The sequence below is a fragment of the Cetorhinus maximus genome, chromosome 20 (genome assembly GCF_964194155.1).
Source record: "Cetorhinus maximus chromosome 20, sCetMax3.hap1.1, whole genome shotgun sequence".
Taxonomy (NCBI): domain Eukaryota; kingdom Metazoa; phylum Chordata; class Chondrichthyes; order Lamniformes; family Cetorhinidae; genus Cetorhinus; species Cetorhinus maximus.
Window position 1 is genome coordinate 45,534,749 of NC_135898.1, and position 17,643 is coordinate 45,552,391.

The 17,643-nt window shown below is 40.8% G+C and overlaps 1 protein-coding gene across 2 annotated transcripts in view; it reads right to left on the bottom strand.

Annotated features, from left to right (window-relative positions):
- The window catches only part of LOC144695070 (kinesin-like protein KIF20B), a 122,914-nt gene that overhangs the window by 90,804 nt on the left and 14,467 nt on the right, over nucleotides 1–17,643 (bottom strand). For both annotated transcript variants that reach the window (XM_078565984.1, XM_078565983.1), the window contains exons 5-11: nucleotides 17,293–17,428; nucleotides 17,023–17,207; nucleotides 13,910–13,961; nucleotides 11,824–12,036; nucleotides 9,121–9,232; nucleotides 8,271–8,339; nucleotides 2,814–2,960 (exon numbers count right to left, since the gene is read on the bottom strand). In XM_078565984.1, coding sequence (XP_078422110.1) covers nucleotides 2,814–2,960; nucleotides 8,271–8,339; nucleotides 9,121–9,232; nucleotides 11,824–12,036; nucleotides 13,910–13,961; nucleotides 17,023–17,207; nucleotides 17,293–17,428 — 914 coding nt within the window. The remainder of the gene's footprint in view (nucleotides 1–2,813; nucleotides 2,961–8,270; nucleotides 8,340–9,120; nucleotides 9,233–11,823; nucleotides 12,037–13,909; nucleotides 13,962–17,022; nucleotides 17,208–17,292; nucleotides 17,429–17,643) is intronic.

A 17,643-nucleotide genomic window follows, 5' to 3' on the forward strand; every position in this document is an offset into this window, starting at 1 on the left:
GGAATGGTTAACTGGAAATTAGAACAGTTAAACTTAACAATAAGAGACAGGAAAAGGACAATTCAAATTGATGAAGCTGTCTGAATATTTGACACTCTAAGTGTAAGGTACAATGCAAGCTTATTAAGCTGTTTGCATGTCTTAAATGTTGTCTATCGTAGTCCGGGATACGGCCACAATTGTAATGGTCTACGGATGTAACTAAATGGGCGACTGACTACTAATCACCAAATATGGTAGGAAAAATCATGTATCTAGGAGTTAGAGAGGGATATAAAAAAATGAAAGTGTGCAGTGCAGAGTTGTCAGTTTTACAGAAGGAAAAGAGACCAGACCAGACCAGACTTAGAACTAGCGCTGACCTGTGTCTGAGCTGAGCTGGCCCGGAGGTTAAAGACCATGTATGATTCATAAAGTATTGCCAGGTTGTTAATAAAGGTTTAGTAGCCCCAGAACCTTTGCAATGGATAACTGGGCATTAAATCACCTGAAAAATAACAAATCCTCCAGAATCCAGCCTTATTAAAAGAGAGACAGCAAGGTACACTGCAGGATCTCACCAAGGCTCTTTAGACAGCACCTTCCAAACCCACAGCCGCTACCATCTAGAAGGACAAGGGCAGCAGACACATGGGAACGCCACCACTTGCAAGATACCCCACCCAAGCCATTCACCATCCTGACTTGGAAATATATCACTATTCCTTCACTGTCGCTGGGTCAAAATCCTGGGCCTCCCTCCCTAATAGCACCTACACCCTATGGACTACCTACATCACATGGACTACAGTGGTTCAAGAAGGTAGCTTGCCACCACCTTCTCAAAGGCAATTAGGGATAGGCAATAAATGCTGGCCTAGCCAGCGACGCCCAAATCCCATGAATCAATTAAAAAAAAAGTAAAGAATTCAGGTGGTGATGGATATTTTACTTCAGATACTTAACTCCTCTATTCATGCTGCTAGGGAAAGAGGAACATGTGTGAGGGAAATCCATTTATTCAGACTTCAACCAACATTTCTTACAGACAAGTGCCCATTCAGTCCACCTGGATCAACCTATTTAGAAGTACAATAAGGGCTTGCAAATTTTTAGACCCTTCTTCCCAGTGTTTCAGGTTGAGATGCTTTTTTCTTTTTGTGGAAGCCTAGGATAGTTAATATATCTACTTTTATTCATTCCTGGGATGCTGGTGTTGCTGGCAAAGCCAACATTTATTGTCCATCCTCAATTGCTTGAAAAGGTGCTTGTGAGCTGCCTTCTTGAACTACTGCAAGTGTAAAGGATTGGTACAACTGAGTGGCTTGCTTGGCCATTTCAAAGTCAACCATGTCATGGCTCTACAGTCACACATAGACCTGAATGGAAAAAGGTGTCAGATTTCCTTCCATAAAGGATATTAGAAATTTTTTTCTTAAAAATACAACAATCTGGTAGGTTCATGGGCACTACTACTGATGCAGTACTTTAATTCCAGATTTTATTAACTAACTGAACTCAAGGGAGTTGAACAAAATTCCAACTGCCATTGTAGCTCCAGATCTTTAGTCCAGGTTTCCGGATAACTAATCTAGTAATATAATCACTATGCGAAAGTACCCGCTAATCAGAATGACGACTGGAAACAAATCAGGCTGTTTTGATTGGTCAGTTTAAGCAGTGCGTGAAGCTGTTTTGCATCTGTGGGATGATAGTTAGTTAAACATTCAGGTACTGGGGTATGCCAAGTACAACAATTTTTTGATCCATCTGATACAAGGCACCTGGAGTAAGGTGCAAGGTCCTCTGTTTACAACAAGATGTGGCTCTGCCAATCTCTGCCATGCAAGTAGCTTCAGGGAAGTGGTTGTTAACTACAATTTTTAAAACTCCTCACTGTAGTTTGTGGAACCTTGCTGTTCATTGACACATGGCAAACACAAAGGACTGGGGCATGTTACACAGGTGGGGCCACCAGTGATTGATGAGCAAAGATGTTTGTGGGTGAGAAGCGTTGCAAATTCTCCTGACAGTTATGAAGGTTTTTTTTTAAAAATAGACCGGGATGGAAATCAGCTAGTGGTGAGGTTGTACCATGGCTGGGAGACAGATGTGTTCAATCATAGAATCATCTCAGCAATGACTGCCAGCTCTGTCACCAGCCCCACACTGGCTATCACCAGCAATCAGCATTGCAGTGGGACTGACCCAAAAGTACCTCTCCCATCCTGCGTTAAGTGGAACAGGATTTCAGCTTAATTCCTTAAGAGTCAGCCCTGCCTTGTGTTTAGTTCAGGCGGACCTGATCCTGTTAAATTCAAGTTTAATGGAGATGTCATTGGAAAGATGGAATAGCATGGTGAGGGGATGTGGGGGTAAAATGAAATAATGGAACTAGTTAAGTATACTAAATTTGACCACAAATATTTGAGGGTCTTTGCTAGTTGATTCAATTTTGTTATTGGTCTCAACCATTAAAGATGAAATAGATGAAAAATATAAAAAGAGAGGTAAACTATGAGTCAGCCCTAATTAAGCAACCTGTAACCAATGAATGATTCAACCGACATACTACATTACCAAAAATATTATTTTCTTCCAACGGAACATTTTTAACAAAAATATCAGTGAGGACTGGGGAGGGTGAACGGAAAAATAAATCAAAAGATACTTTTACAATTCTTAAAATACTTCAGTAGAACAAAATGAAAATCAATCTACAATTGTAAATAACACGAGAATTATATGTGGGACGGGGGCCGGGAGGGGGGCAGCGAGAGAGGAGGAGTGGGGGGCGAGAGAGAGGGAGCGAGAGAAAGAAAGGCTTCTCTTACTTTGAAAATTGGTTATGCCTCAATGCATTGATACATTTTCCAAGAATCAGCAAAGAAGTGTTAATGTTTCCAGCTTCTTTCAATCTTTCCCCATCGTTCTTTGTTTTTGTATTCCGCTCTGATCCCGCAAGATCACAAAGAGACATCCTGTAAATTAAGCAGTTGTATTCAGATCAATAAAAAAAATGGAGCTTGACTTAAATAGTTTGTACTATGCCTTTTAATAGCTTGGCCTAGCAGTTGAGGAGCTTCCATTCTTCAACTGAATTTTACTTCACATTACAGTAGAATATCCCACAGTGGGCCACCAGTCTAGGGCCAAGATTAAAACATTCAAATGATCTTCAGCAATTATGCAGGGTTCATCAAGTGTATGATGCAGAGCCCTACCAGGAAAGCCAATGTTCTGCTGCAACATTTTAATCTGCTCAACCAATCCCACAACCTTCATATCAATATTTGCGATCGAGACGAGATTTACAGATCTTCTGTTTTGTACTTTCCTTTCCTCCCCCATTTTTCTGTCTGTACTTGCTTTAAAACTGCTACATCACTCCACTTCTGATGTAAGGTTATCTCAGCCGACATACGAACATATGAATTAGAAGCAGGAGTAGACCACTCAACTCCTCGAGCCTGCTCTGCCATTTAATAAGATCATGGCTGATCTGATTGTAACCTCATGCTCACATTCCCACCTACCCCTACAACCTTTCACCTGCTTGTTAATCAAGAATCTACCTCTGCCTTAAAAATGTTCAAAGACACTATTTCTCAAAGGGCAGTGGTAGCAGAGTTCCAAAGACTTCCAACCCTCAGAAGAAATTTCTCCTCATCTGTCTTAAATGGATGAATCCTTATTTTTCAACGGTGACCCCCTCGTTCTAGATTCTCCCACACTGGGAAACATCCTCTCTATGTCCACCTGTCAAATCAATCTTTACTCTTCTTATCTCCAGCAGGTGACAAGCCTAGCCTGTCCAACCTTACATTTCATAAGGCAACCATCTAGTAACCCTCCTTTGAACTGCTTCCAATGCATTTACATCCTCCAATAATTAAGGAGACCAATACTGTACACAGTAGTCCAGATGTGGGCTGGAATTTTCCGGCCCCAGGGCCAACCAAAAGTCCGTTGGCTTTTAAAGGGCCCAGAAGATCCCAGCAGCAGATGGGGCTGGAAAATTCTGGGCCGCAGTCTCACCAATACCCTGCATAACTGAAGCATAGCCTCCCTACTTTTGTATTCAATTCCCCTTGTAATAAACAATAACATTCTATTAGCTTTCCTAATTACCTGTTGTACCTGCATAGTCAGCCAACCGTTGTGATGCCCAACACTTGTTACTTTTGATTTATGTATGAATTCTTTCTTTTCTCCATCCCACATTCAGCAAGTGGGCAAGTTTTTATAAGAATCAATTGCACCCGCCAGCCTACAATTGTAGTATAAAGGTGGTCGGCACAGCAAGGGTTAACGTAAGACTGGAGAACAGTACTGCCCACAGTATTTAGTAGAGGGACACATGACAGAAGACAGGAGACAACAGTTGTCTGGAGAGACTTGAGTAGAAGTCAGCATGAAGTTAGCTCCTAGTTTGGGCTACACTTTGTACATATGCAACTAGTTGCGTTACCAATAAACACTACTTTTCAACCTTACAAGCCTCTGAACCTCTTAGTGAGACTTACTGAACAAACCCTTACAACATGGTGGTAGCTCATGAACAAACCCAGGACCGAAGAAGCTGTTGAGGACCTGGAATCTGAAAACTAAAGGAACAGCATCCTGAGCTGACTGAAGTGCACCTGAACTGATGACACAGCTGTAGATCACCTAAAAAGCTCCATTGAAGACATGGAGGCTGAAGGGCAATTTCTTCCACTGTGTAGCTAAAGAACTCCATCAGAGAACGCAAAAGTCATTATGAATTCCCTATCGATTGCAGAGCCAAAAGGACCTAGCAAGGGCGAGCAAAAATTCAATTCTAAGTCTGAGCAAGCCTTTACAGGTTTTCAGGCCAGTAATCAGTCAGAGTAGTCCATTTTGTCAATCACCATGGCCAGCCAAAGTTCAGAGTCAGTGCCATGTGGCGGCTGAAAACCAATGAAAAAAAAAGTTTTAAAAACTAATCCAAAACCAGGAATTGTCCTTTAAATCGCCCTAACATATTCCAAAAACGTCCTAAAAGGGCCCTGCAAGAAATCGATCCCTCTTGAATTCAGGTCCATGATCACTGCAGGAGCCCACCAAACCTTGACAAGCACAGGAAGCATTGAAACAAAAAACGGTTATCATATCGCCATCTTAAAAAGTGAATCAGCATTCAAAGCTGTACTCCCCTGGCCTGAAAAGCAACCATAGATAATAAATCAACCCTACTAGATCAATTTGGGCTGATACATGGGCCAGACCAGCCTTAGAATTGGAGGCTTTGGCAAAAAAGATTTTCAAGATATATCTTAGCTTCAGGCTCAGATAAGAGGCTGAACAAGTGAATACTGTATTCAGTAGGTCCAATATCTGATGGCATCATTGCGAGGCAAGGAACAAATGAACCTTCAGTTAAGTTGGAAAATGTTCTGAAATCCTTCAATACCTCCTTTAGCTTAAGCAGTAATAAAATTTTAGAGCGAGCAAAGTTCAAGTGAGTCCAACAGCCTGGAAAACTCATTGGCTCCTTCATAAAAAAATTATACTGATTGGCTGAAGGCTGTGACGATGGCAATCTCAAGTCAGAACTCATACGAGACCAATTAGTCGGAGTGGCCAATAATGTCCTTTAGACATACAACAGACAGGCCAAGGAAGATCTGACCATAAAAAGGCCATCCAAGTAGTCAGGCAGCCTGAAATTTGCCAATACCACTGGCCCATTTTACGTGGTGAGGTTAAGCTACAGTATAGAGCAACCCCAACTGTCCAGTTCATAAAGCAACAAAAGGCCAAGGAGACAATGCCCAAACAGACCACACAATGGTGAGAGACCACGTAAGCACTGTGGAGCTAAAAGGCCTCACAGACAAGAGCAACATCCAACAAACTCTGCAGTGTTTCAAATGCAACCGGCTGAGAAAGCTTTGGAAATCCGTGCAAGTCTAAGGCATCAGACGTGTGGACGATCCCAAAACAGTCCATGAGTTTGAGGTACCACACCAGGAAGAAGTCCAACCATGATTCTCGGGCTAGATCAAGGATCCCAGGTTCTCCTTCTGGAATGCTGACATCTCTGTAAACAGCCACCTCACCAATTTCAAATTAGACACGGGAGCCAGTGTTACAGTCCCTCAGATAATGAATCGTGACCGAAAACCTCCAGCTACAAACGACACGCACATCACTCTATGGTCCTCAAGGAATCTGACTTCTGGTCATAGACATGACCATAGCACCACTCCAGTATGGCGACAAGAAAATATTCGAAATTTTGTACATCATCCGAAACCAATCTTCTTCTTTCTTAAGGAGGAACAGCAGAAGACGTCGAAACAACCTGCCGTCAACCATATGGAACTGCAAGGTTCTAAGGGGTCCACCAATGAAGAGACTCTCAACTGAGATGTCAGCTCTTAATTGTCTTCACTCTTTGCCGAGTTGACTTGTCCAAATCCCTTGCAGACAGCAAAAGCTCCTCTTTGGTCAGACCAGCCAAGCCTTCAGATAAGTGCCACCATACTTCCAGCGGAAGACACACAAGAATGGCCAGCAACAGAACGATGAGCCCCAACCTTAGGCTCCAACGGCTGCTGTCAAACAACCAGGGAACACTGTGGCAATGAAACTGCAATTGCAGCAGAAGCACACAGCAGCAAAGTGATGCTGGAGCAGGAGAGTAGTGACTATCAACTCACCAGAGCACACCTCAGTGAAGTACAAGGGCACAGGAAAGAACACAGTGCATTGATGAAACTCAAACTGCAGGTTGAGCTCATGAATGAGGAACATTCAAACAGAATAGAGATGCACAGTTAACTCCTAGAAAGATCATGGCTGACCCCACAGCAAAAGAATCCCAGCATTCATACAATGAAGGAACAGAGTGAACCTTCCCTCTGGAAGGAAGACAAGACAAGACTATGGTGTCCGAACAAAGCAGATGGGATGTTGATTAGGAAAAGTTCAACTCCAAGGGGCGCAAAAAACGAATCAGGTGGCAACAACTAAGTGCCAGAAACACAGAATACTAAAATTCAACACCACGCCAACAAGGCTTGCTCAAAGCAATTGAGGCTACCACTTCTCCAAGTCTGACCAGAATGAGGTCTGGAAGAATTATCAAGTCTCGATACCATCTGAATTTATAAAGTGAAAGCCTCAAGTGGGGGCAGAAGGGGTAGCAGGTAAAGAAAGGTTGTACTTAAATATGTTGGGTAAAGAGTTGTGGGGGGTGGGGGGAAAGTGTAGTAAAAGGGTGTTCTGCATAGCAATGGTTAATGTGGGACTGGAGAACTGTACTGCTCACAGTATGATGTAGAGACACATATGACAGTAGACAGGAGAGAGTGTTATATGGATAGACTTGAGTAGGAGTCAACATGCAGTTAGGTCCTAGTTTGGGCTGTACTTTGTACATGTGTAAATAGTTATGTTTTACCAATAAACACTACTCTTCAACCTTACAAGCCTCTGAACCTCTTCGTGAGACCTACTGAATAAATCCTTACAACAACAATCAAGCTGTTAAGACAGTACTTACATAAAATGGGTAGTTGTTTACTCATTACCATTTTCTGTGACATCTCAAAGTTTATTTTAAATATTGAGAAATAAAGTTTGCACATTTTTCACATCACAAATGAATTGTCACTTTGTGAATGATTAGCTATCAGAAGTAATTTTTGTTTTATGCAAGTGAATTTTCATGGTTGAGTAACAACATAGCAAGTTCTTCCAAAAGCCTAAAGGGACTTAAACAACTAAAATACTGTGCAGAACTTCTTTTGTATTCCCAATTGTGCAGCTCATTTGTAAATGAGTGTCCAGGAAGGATTAAAGGGGAAAATGTGAATTTCAACTGTTCAAATTCTTCAAATAATCTTTTACAAAACTGAGTTATTCAGATCAAAAATCCAGTGATTGACACACGTAGGTTAGGTGATGCTCCTCCATAGATTTCATCAGCAGTTGCAAGCAGCTCTTGTGATGTAATGTGGTTGGGGCTGACCACAATGATGCACTATTGGCCTTCAGTTGAAAGGCTTTTAAAATCATGCAAATTAGTAGCTGGACTGGTTTTAGGCAATTAAATCCTTTTCCAGAAACATGACCAACCAAGGATTGAGGTAGAGATGGCACACAGGACCTTGGGAAAGAATAGTTAAAATGCACAGTTTGCTAATTACAGCATGTAAAATTCATAACAGCAAGCTTTTGACAAACAACTTTTCCCATTGGATTAATTTCAATGAAAACATGATTACAAATGGCAAAGAAAGCTCCTTAAGTATATTACTTACTCAGTGACTCTTGTAACATGAAGTCCACCATCTACTACATGCAAAATTCTTATTGAAAAAGTACAATGGCTGTGGAATAAAGATTTTAGAAACATTTTAAATTCACTTCAGTTACTGGTTTAAATCATATGCATTTGCTCAGTATTGCACTCTGAATTTAAGCAAATTGTTTATTTAGGACGGGATGTTCCCTTCGGCGGGGGTGGGGGGGGGCACCCGCCTACGCATAAAATGACGTGCAGTGACGTCGGGTAAAACTCCCGACGTCACCGCGCCCCATTTAATTTTCCGGTAGGCTAGGGCGCAGCAAAATCAGCTGCACACCCACTGAAGCCATTGACAGAGTAATTAAACTAAATAGTGGACCTTCCCATCCAACCTTAAGGTTGGCAGGCAGGCCAGGAGCCCCAGCGGGAATTAGAAAAAGCATGAAATCTCATCCACAGGCGAGATGAGGTTTCATGTAGGTTTTGAAAAATTTTAATAAAGTTTTTGTAAAAATTATGGACGTGTCCCTTTAGCTTTTTTACATTTAGAGCCAATCTCTCTGAGGCAGCACTTAGCCTCAGGGAGAGGAGTGTGCTCTTTTGTGTGCACTCTCGATTTTGGGATTCCCTCCCCCCCACACACACAGGGAGCGCACCGTGCTTCTGTGCGGACGTCACGTTGGGTGGGCCTTAATTGGCCCGCCCACATAAAATGGCACCATGCCCCCAATCAGAAGCGTGCCTGTGCACACACGCCCTTCAACTTCGCCCCCGATGGTGAGGGCAGGGGGTTTGGGGGGGGCGGGGTGGAATCCTGCCCTTAGAACTGTAACTACACAACATTTGCATGAATGATAAATTACCTTCTACTTGAAAGATTGTTGATTTTTGTAGAAGCAATACTTTGCTGTTTTCTCCCTTGTTTTAATATTTTATATGCCTCTTCTGCACTGGAAACCTGAATCCACCTTAGATCTAGAAAAGGCACAAACATATATTTATATAGTGTCTCTAATATAATATCAAAGCTCTTCACAGAAGCATTATAAATCAAAATAGGACACTGAGCACATTAGGACTGATAACCAAAAGCTTGGCCAAGGAGGTAGGTTTTAAGGAATGTCAATGGATAGTGAGGTGGAGGGGTTTAGGGAGGGAATTTCAGAGCTTAAGTCCCATGCAGCTGAAGGCATGGCCACCAATGATGGAGTGAGCAAAATATGGGATGCTCAAGAAGCCAGAATTAGAGGAGCAGATGTCTCAGAGGGTTCCAAGGCTGGAGGAGATTACAGAGATAGGAGGGGGCAGCCCATGGAGGGATTTGAAAACAAGGATAAGAATTTTAATTGGAAAGCAGTGTAGGTCAGTGAGCACAAGCAGCAATGAGTGAACTCCATTTAGTACAAGTTAGGACATTGGCAGCAGTTTTGGATGACCTCAAGTTTGCAGAGTAGAACGTGGAAGATCAACCAGAAGTGCATTAGAACTGTAAAGTCTGGAGGTAACAAAGGCATGATGAGGGTTTCAGCTGCAGAATAGCTGAGGTAGGATAGGAAGCAGGCAATTTTAAGAGATGGGAATATGCTGTTTTAAGTGTTGACACACATACATAGTTGGAAGCTCATCTCAGGGACCGATTATTTCAGCTTCAGACCATTGCCAAGGAGAAGGATGGAATTTGTGGCAAGGGAGCAGAGTTTATGAGGAGGACCAAAGGTATTGATTTCAATCTTTCCAATATTTAATTGAGGGAAATTTCTGCTCATCCAATACTTGATGTTAGATAAACAGGCTGACAATTGTTACAATCCCCATAGAGGCCAATAACTTTAAACAAGAGATTAAAATTCCCAGTAACTAACTTAAAGGAACAAGACTAAGTCAAAATGATAAAGTTCAAACTTTTCCTGCAACAAGCAACTAAAAGCAACATCGATAAAACATTAAGCGCTTTAAACTACAAAAAGGATATCTCCCTCCCTTTTAATTTTTAACATGGCCAAAAACCCCACGTCGCAATCATACTTTTACGTTTCTCACCCCCCCCCGCAACCCTTGTAGAATAATAATTTTTGCAATAACCAGTCCAACATCACTCCCAGCTTCCAACAGGTTCATTTCCCCATTTCACAATGAAGTACAGTCGAATGAGCATCAAAAGGCACCTCTCAGTTTTCAGAACTTCCAAACAGACTACCAGCAGCAAGACTCACTCTAGTGATTCTTCACCCTACCATCCCCCAGCCCCAGCCATGCCAAGACGAATGCTCCAGTTTCCTTAGATTGCCATGGGATGGGTCTTTTCTCCACAGTTTGCCTGGTAGTCTACAGAAAGGCAGCACCTCCTCTCTGCTGACCACACTAGCTGTAGTCCTCGGAGACCTCTCCCTCTCAAATCTTGGAGATAGAAAGTCAGCCCCAGCTGTCCCCCAGGCGACACAAGAGGTAACTATGCTGGGGGTGGGGGGAGGGAAAGTCGGTTCCAAATCAGCTGACTTTAAAACCGGCCACCCTGCAGTGATACCATGCTCTGGGCAGCCTAAACAAATGGGGATTGGACTTCCAGCCCTCTGCGGTATGGAGGGGAGTGGGTGCTGCCCCCAATGCACCCCCTAGAATGATGTTTCCCCCAACTCTTCCTCCCCATTTTTCACCAAAGTTGTTTAAAAAACAACTTTCCTACTCTCAACCTGCCTGTATGCAGCCTATTATGGTAGGGGTCATATAAGTAGACATTTATAGGCCTGGTGGCAGGCTCCCCATATTATAGGACCTGGTCATGGGTGGGCAGGAAGGCAGTGGGTTAGCCACCTGACATTTCATATGCCCCGCTGCTGAAAACACACACAGCAGGGAACTGTAAAATCCAGCCCATAGACAAAAATTGAACCAGTCAAGTGCAGTCCCACCCAGATGAATGGTGGAGGGTCATCAGCGGAGGTTGACATGATCAACTGTGTCAAAGGCTTCAGACAGGTCAAGAAGGAATAGTTTACCTTTGTCAAAGACACAGTCATATGACTTTGATAAACAGCCATTTCATTACTGTGGTATGGTGCAGAACTGATTGGAGGGCTTCAAACATGGTGTTCAATGAAAGATGGGTACAAATTTGGGAATCAATACACGGAAGGACTTGATAGGAAAGGGAGATTGGAGATGGGGCAGTAGTTTGCAAGGATACAGACGGGTCAAAGGATTTTTTTTTTAAAAAGGGAGAGACAACTGTTAATGTCATCTAACATGAGAGCCAGTAAGGTAAGTTAGGCTGTCAATGCTTTGGTGGGAATAGGGTTGAGAGGGAAGATGGATCTCATGGGCAAGATGAGCTCAGAGGGGGCATGAGGTGAGATAGCAGAGAAACTAGAGAAGGAAACAAGTTCAGGGCTAGGGCAGTAAAGGAGGCTTAGAGGAAGTTAATTTTATAAGACACTGTAACACAAAAACTGGTCATTGCTAGTCATAGGAAAAGACAGCTTAAAAATAGAGTAAATATTGCAAACAAATTCTATCCCTTCAGTTTTAATTTTTGCAAGAATTATAAAGCTGTTTAATTGCTTAATTACCTTTCACATAAGTGTTGCCTTTTGCATCTTGTGCAAACCGAAGTGCCTTTCTTTTTTGATATTTATATGGTACCAGATCAAGTAAATCGTAAAGAGTTTCATTGTATATTTCACAAAATGAAACCCAAACAGAAAATCTGATCCTTTCTGGTGCAGTCACAGCAACTTGTTCAGAATGCATTAATTGTCCAGCAAAATCTCCTAGACTACCTACTTTAAAACAAAACAAAAAAATCTTTAATGGTTAAATCAAGAATGCATCATTTTGAGAGAACATAGTATCAATTTGTAAATGAACCCCTTAATCCATTTGGTGTACTGGGTAACAAGGAATTAAATATTAGTCTTGCATTTGAAATATGAAATCAACAATTTTAAAGTAGATGAGTGTAAAATTAACTAGTACAGACCACTGGGATTGTGCTTTTGATATTCACCATTTGACATTTGTCCCTATCTTTGGAAACGTTGGACCAAATTAATCCTTTATATTCAGGTTTCCTTGAATTTTGAGGGCAGATTATGGAAGTATATTGATATTCCCTTTAAAAATAGCTTAATTTCAGTCCCAGGTATTAATTCCATATTTTTAAATTGCAGTATTAAGCCACGTTGAATGGCAGCTAATCAGTCATTCAATCAAACGTGCCTGAAATTCCTATCATTTTCTTCTCAAATTAACAGCAAAAATCTACTGATAACTTGAACAAAAGGACAGGAATAAGCCATTTTAGCATTCAATTAGATCATGGCTCATATGTACATTAAATTCATTTGCTTGCCTTTGATCCATATCACAGGATACCACTGCCCAACAAATACCTATATCTCCCTGGTTGTGAAAATTTCCGATTACCCAACATTCATAGCTGTTTGGGGACAGAATTCCAGGTTTCCACTATTTTTTATTATTACATAAAATAAAGCTTCTTTATTTCAATCCTAAATAGCTTAACTCTAATTTTATGATAGTCCCCTGTTCTGGGTTCCCACCAGATAAAATAACTTCTCTATGTTCCCTATCAAATCCCAAACTTATGCAACCAGTCCTCCTATCAGGAGCAGAAATTTACACGTAGAAGACGTCATTCAGCTTCTTTCATAATACCAGAATAATTCTGGTGAATCTACTATACCATCTCCAAGGGTCTGATTGAAGGCATCACTTCCTCCGTCTGTATTTTAATCCTCTCAAAATAAAGTTTCCATTAGCCTTCAGTTATCATTTGTACTGGTACACTAGTTTTTAATAAAACATTTTTGTGCAGCTGAATGCCCAAGACCCTTCTAACCTCCAATTTCTTGTCTCTAGCCAGTAACCAAATATTCTGATTTGGTTGTGCTTGGAGTCAAAATGGATTATCCTCTTATTTCTGTATGTTGAATTTTTCTTTTACCCACTTATGTGATCTGTTTATGTAGCTTTGAAACATCTTGCTCCTATATACACAGCTTACTGTGCCTCCTAACCTGGTATTATTTACACACAATGTATGCAGCCAGCTCATTAAATATTAGTTAGAAGTTAAATTACATATTATTAGAATTATATCTGTAGTGTTAAAGGCAACTAAAAGTGGAATTAAAATTCTCAAACAAAACCAGAAAATACTGGAAATATTCAGGGGATCAGGCAGCATTTGTGGAGCGGAACAGAGTTAACATTTTGGGTTGATGGCCTTCATGTCTGTCTTTATTTCATGCTTCCAGCATTTGAAGTATGCTTTTGCATTAAAATTCTTACTTTGTATTTGGCATTTTTGTTAAATTGAAAGTACAAAACATATTTAGGAAGAGTATTGGTCATTTTGAATTCCAAAAGGTGCAGGACTACCTGTTATGATTGAAAAATACTATAACCTAGAGGCATAATCAGCAACAAATCAGCATCCTATGTTGTAAAAGTGCTAAAGTTGCTCCATCGTATTTACAAGCCTTAGAAGACAACTTATTGAAAGTTTATAATCGTTTTTCTAGACCAGACCTTGTTAATTCACAATTAAAGTTTACAATCTAGAATTATGCCTCAATGTACTAATGAAACCATGAATTATATATATGTTCTATGCACACTTGTTCAACTTACCTTCTGAAGCATCTAGTGAACTATGCTGGCAGCTCCCATTGCACTGATCACTCTATGGGGGAAAAATGGAATGTAAAAATGTAAAGCTCTAGTGTTATAATATACTACTCCTACTTAAATCTAAAAACAATCCTTTATTTTGACCATAGTTATATAGTCACTTAGGGAGGGTAATATTTTATAGCAGACTTGGGACAAATACACCCCCTCGTAGCTCACAAGCTAATGTGGTAATGATAACTAAGATAACTCTCTTGTCTAGCTTCAGAATTTGGCTGTTTTTTTTTGCTTAGTTAGACCTTATACTACCGCTGCTAAAAATAACGCTTAGTTATAACAGAGGATACTGATACCGCTATATGTCAATGAATTGGAAGCAAGCCTGCAGTTACAGCAAACAAAGTTGAATTATCCAGTAAACAGTCTACGTGAATTACAGCAGGGGCCGATATTTACAGGGAGAGGGTGCAGGTATGCGATATAGATATACAGCAAGGCCAGAGAAGTAGCAGCCCCATTGGATTTTTGCCACATAATCTCATTATCATTTTTTATTCAGTTCCTGCTCGGCACTTGTTATAATTTACAGGCTGGCCAGCTGTCAGGTAAGCCTGTGGCAGAAGACCACAGCCAAGGATGAAATCGGAGCTGGGCGAATAACTGGATTGAGGGACAAACAATTGCTGAAGGCTTCCTCGAGGGGCTGGGAGAGCAGTGCTCCTCCTCCTGGCCCCCAGGAATGCTACATAGAAAAATAAACACTTACCTTCTGGAGATGAAAGCTCACACCTCCCTTTCGCTGCCAGGTTTCCACTGAGCTCTCTGAAACCTGTCTGGCAACAGGGAGTCTAGTTTAAATGTGTTAAAATGACCCACCTCTCCCACGACAGGATGCTTAGACACCTTGCTACCAACTAACATTTTGTGTATGCAGTCAGTTGGAAACATTGAGGGTTTAACTCCACCCATCCTGGCAGTTTAATCATCAAAGCCAGAGTCTCCAGATAAATTATTTTATTTCTCTAGAAAAATGCAGTGAACGGAGGATAGTTGCAGGACACAACAGTATTCACAAAATCATTCCCAGTCATTTGTAGTGCAGTTTCATGAGCTGATTGATGGGGAATTACTAAATCATCTCCATTCTAGCTGGGGCTCATGATGCTACTACTTCTTCGAGTTCTCTGCCCGAAAGCAGGTCCAAACCTCAGCACCAGGGTAGGCCAAGGACGCAGGTCCCAAATCATTCAAGCCAGAGCGGGGAATCGAACCCCATGCTTGAGTATTACTGAAAAAGAGAGCTTTTCGTCTTGCACTCATCAGGACAATTCGCAAATCAGAGTCCACTTGCCAACCAATCAGCACTCTCTTCTCATACAGTATAAACTGTTGTTCCCTTTACATTTGGTATTCTTGCAAATTGTCCTGATGAGTGCAAGACAAAAAACTTTGAAAAAAAATCTTGTTATTCAGTAATACTCAAGTTTTGTAGCACCAAACGACTATTTGAGCCCCATGCTGTTGGCACCAATCTAATCCACACTGGCAATCCAGTCCCTCAACGAGCTAGAGTTGCTGTGGCACCATACATTTTTACATGCATGGAGCTATGGACAGTGATAGTAGAGGCTCCAATTTCTTTACATCAAATGATTGACCAGGAATCTCCCCCAATCTTACACTTGACATTGGTGTATATGGAAGGATTTACAAGTTGATGCTCAACCTGTCTGGCTGCTTTATGAACACACCTTCCTTGGCCATCAAGTACTGGAGTGGGACATGAACCCAGATTTTCTGGTTCAGAGGCAGGTATGCTACCATTGGGCCACAAGACTTCCATTGATGGCACTATATGCTGGCTAATCACAATTATCCTTTTTTAATTGCATGGGCATATTGAAGTCTCAAAAATATTTAGTTTTCTCAATTGAAGTGCAGTAACTAAAAGTACCAATGGCCTTAATTGCAATCCCAACTTATTCCTAATAAAGCACTTTATCCTTGAGTAACCTGCCTCTTCAGGATTAAAAATCTGTTTGAAATAATGATGGCTAATGTAACAACAAAATTAATATGAAGATTTGTCATTTTGAAGAGGATGATGGGCCTTAAGTTAATTACTAATTTTATTTTAGCATCTTGAAGTCAGCTAATTTGTGAAGTGATTCATTTTGGTAGGAAGAATGGGGAGAGGCAAAAAGAAAAAAAGGGTACAATTTTAAAGGGGGTGTGGGAGTAGAAGGAGCTGGGGGTATATGTGTACAAATCCTTAGAGATGGCAAAGCAGGTTGGGCGAGGGCAGTTAATAAAGAACAAGTGGATCCTGGGCTTTATAAATAGAGACAAAGTGCAACATTAAGGAAGTTCTGGTGAGCCTTATAAAATACTGTTTCGGCCTCAACTGGATTATTGCTTCCAGTTCTGGGCACCACACTTTAGGAAGGATGTGACGGCATTACAGATGGTGAAGAAAAGAGTCAAGAGAATGGTTCTAGGGACGAGGAACTTCAGCTACATGAATAGATCGGAAAAGCTGCCAATATTGTCTTTGGAGAAGGAAATGTTGAGGACATTCAAAATCATAAAGGGTCTGAAGTGAGCAGATAGGGAGAAACTGATCCTATTGGCGGAAGGACCAAGTACCAGAGTTGACCAAGTTAAGGTGAATGGCAATAAAAAGCAATGGTGACATAAAGGAAAAATTTTTTATGTAATGAGTCGTTAGGATCTGGAATGCACTGCTTGATAGTGTGGTGGAGGCAGGTTCAATCACAGCTTTTAAAAGAGACTTGGATAATTATCCAAATAGGAAAAAATTGCAGTGCTATGGGAAAAAAGGCAAGGGTGGCACTAGGTGCATTGCTCTTGCAGAGAGCTGACAGACATGATGGGTCGCCTTTTGTACTGTAACCATTCTATGATTCTATATACAAATTTATACAGAGAAAGTTACCCATAATTATCTTCAAAAAGCTGTTTTGGCATTCACTTTCCTCTTTTGTGAAAAGTTAAGACCAATAATTATTCCAGCTCAATTACAAGAATATTTATTCACACACATTTTAAACAATATAAAAATAACAGGTTCAATGGTTAATTCATTTGTTTACCTCTCTAAACAGGTGAAGTACCGATTTTTTAATAGCCTCCTCTTCTTTCACTTGCATTTCTGTTAATCTACTGAAGTCTGTGCATCTCTGTGGCTTAATATTCATGTTTTTATAAATCTTTCCTTCGATACTCTTAAATAGAACACTCAGCGATCGTGGCAAGATACCTATATCGTGGTCTGGCCCTACAACAAAAGAGAATAATCAAAATGCATCAAATTTTGAAGGAAAGAAAATCTAATTTTTTTTGCACATTAAAAGAAAACAAACCTTGAAACGTGTATGTTTTTCCTGCATTGGTGACACCATAGGTAAAAACCAAACAGTTCTGTCCATTCAAAACTTCCTTAATAAGTGGTTTTATTGCTCCAAATACTTCTGTTTGTTTGGTTTCTGGCCCATAAACCTAGGAGTTGAAATAATGGATTTAAAAAAAGAAATAGGCTTATTTAACATATTTATATCAATATGCATGAGAAAGAAAAGATTTCCACTTAGGCCAGTTCCCTCTAGATCAAACAAAGCAGTCATCTGGCAGTGAAACAATACTGCTGTAGTATTGGGAATTGTAAACATTTGTCAAAGTAGGACAGCAAACGTTTGGCCCAAGAGGCAAGTTTT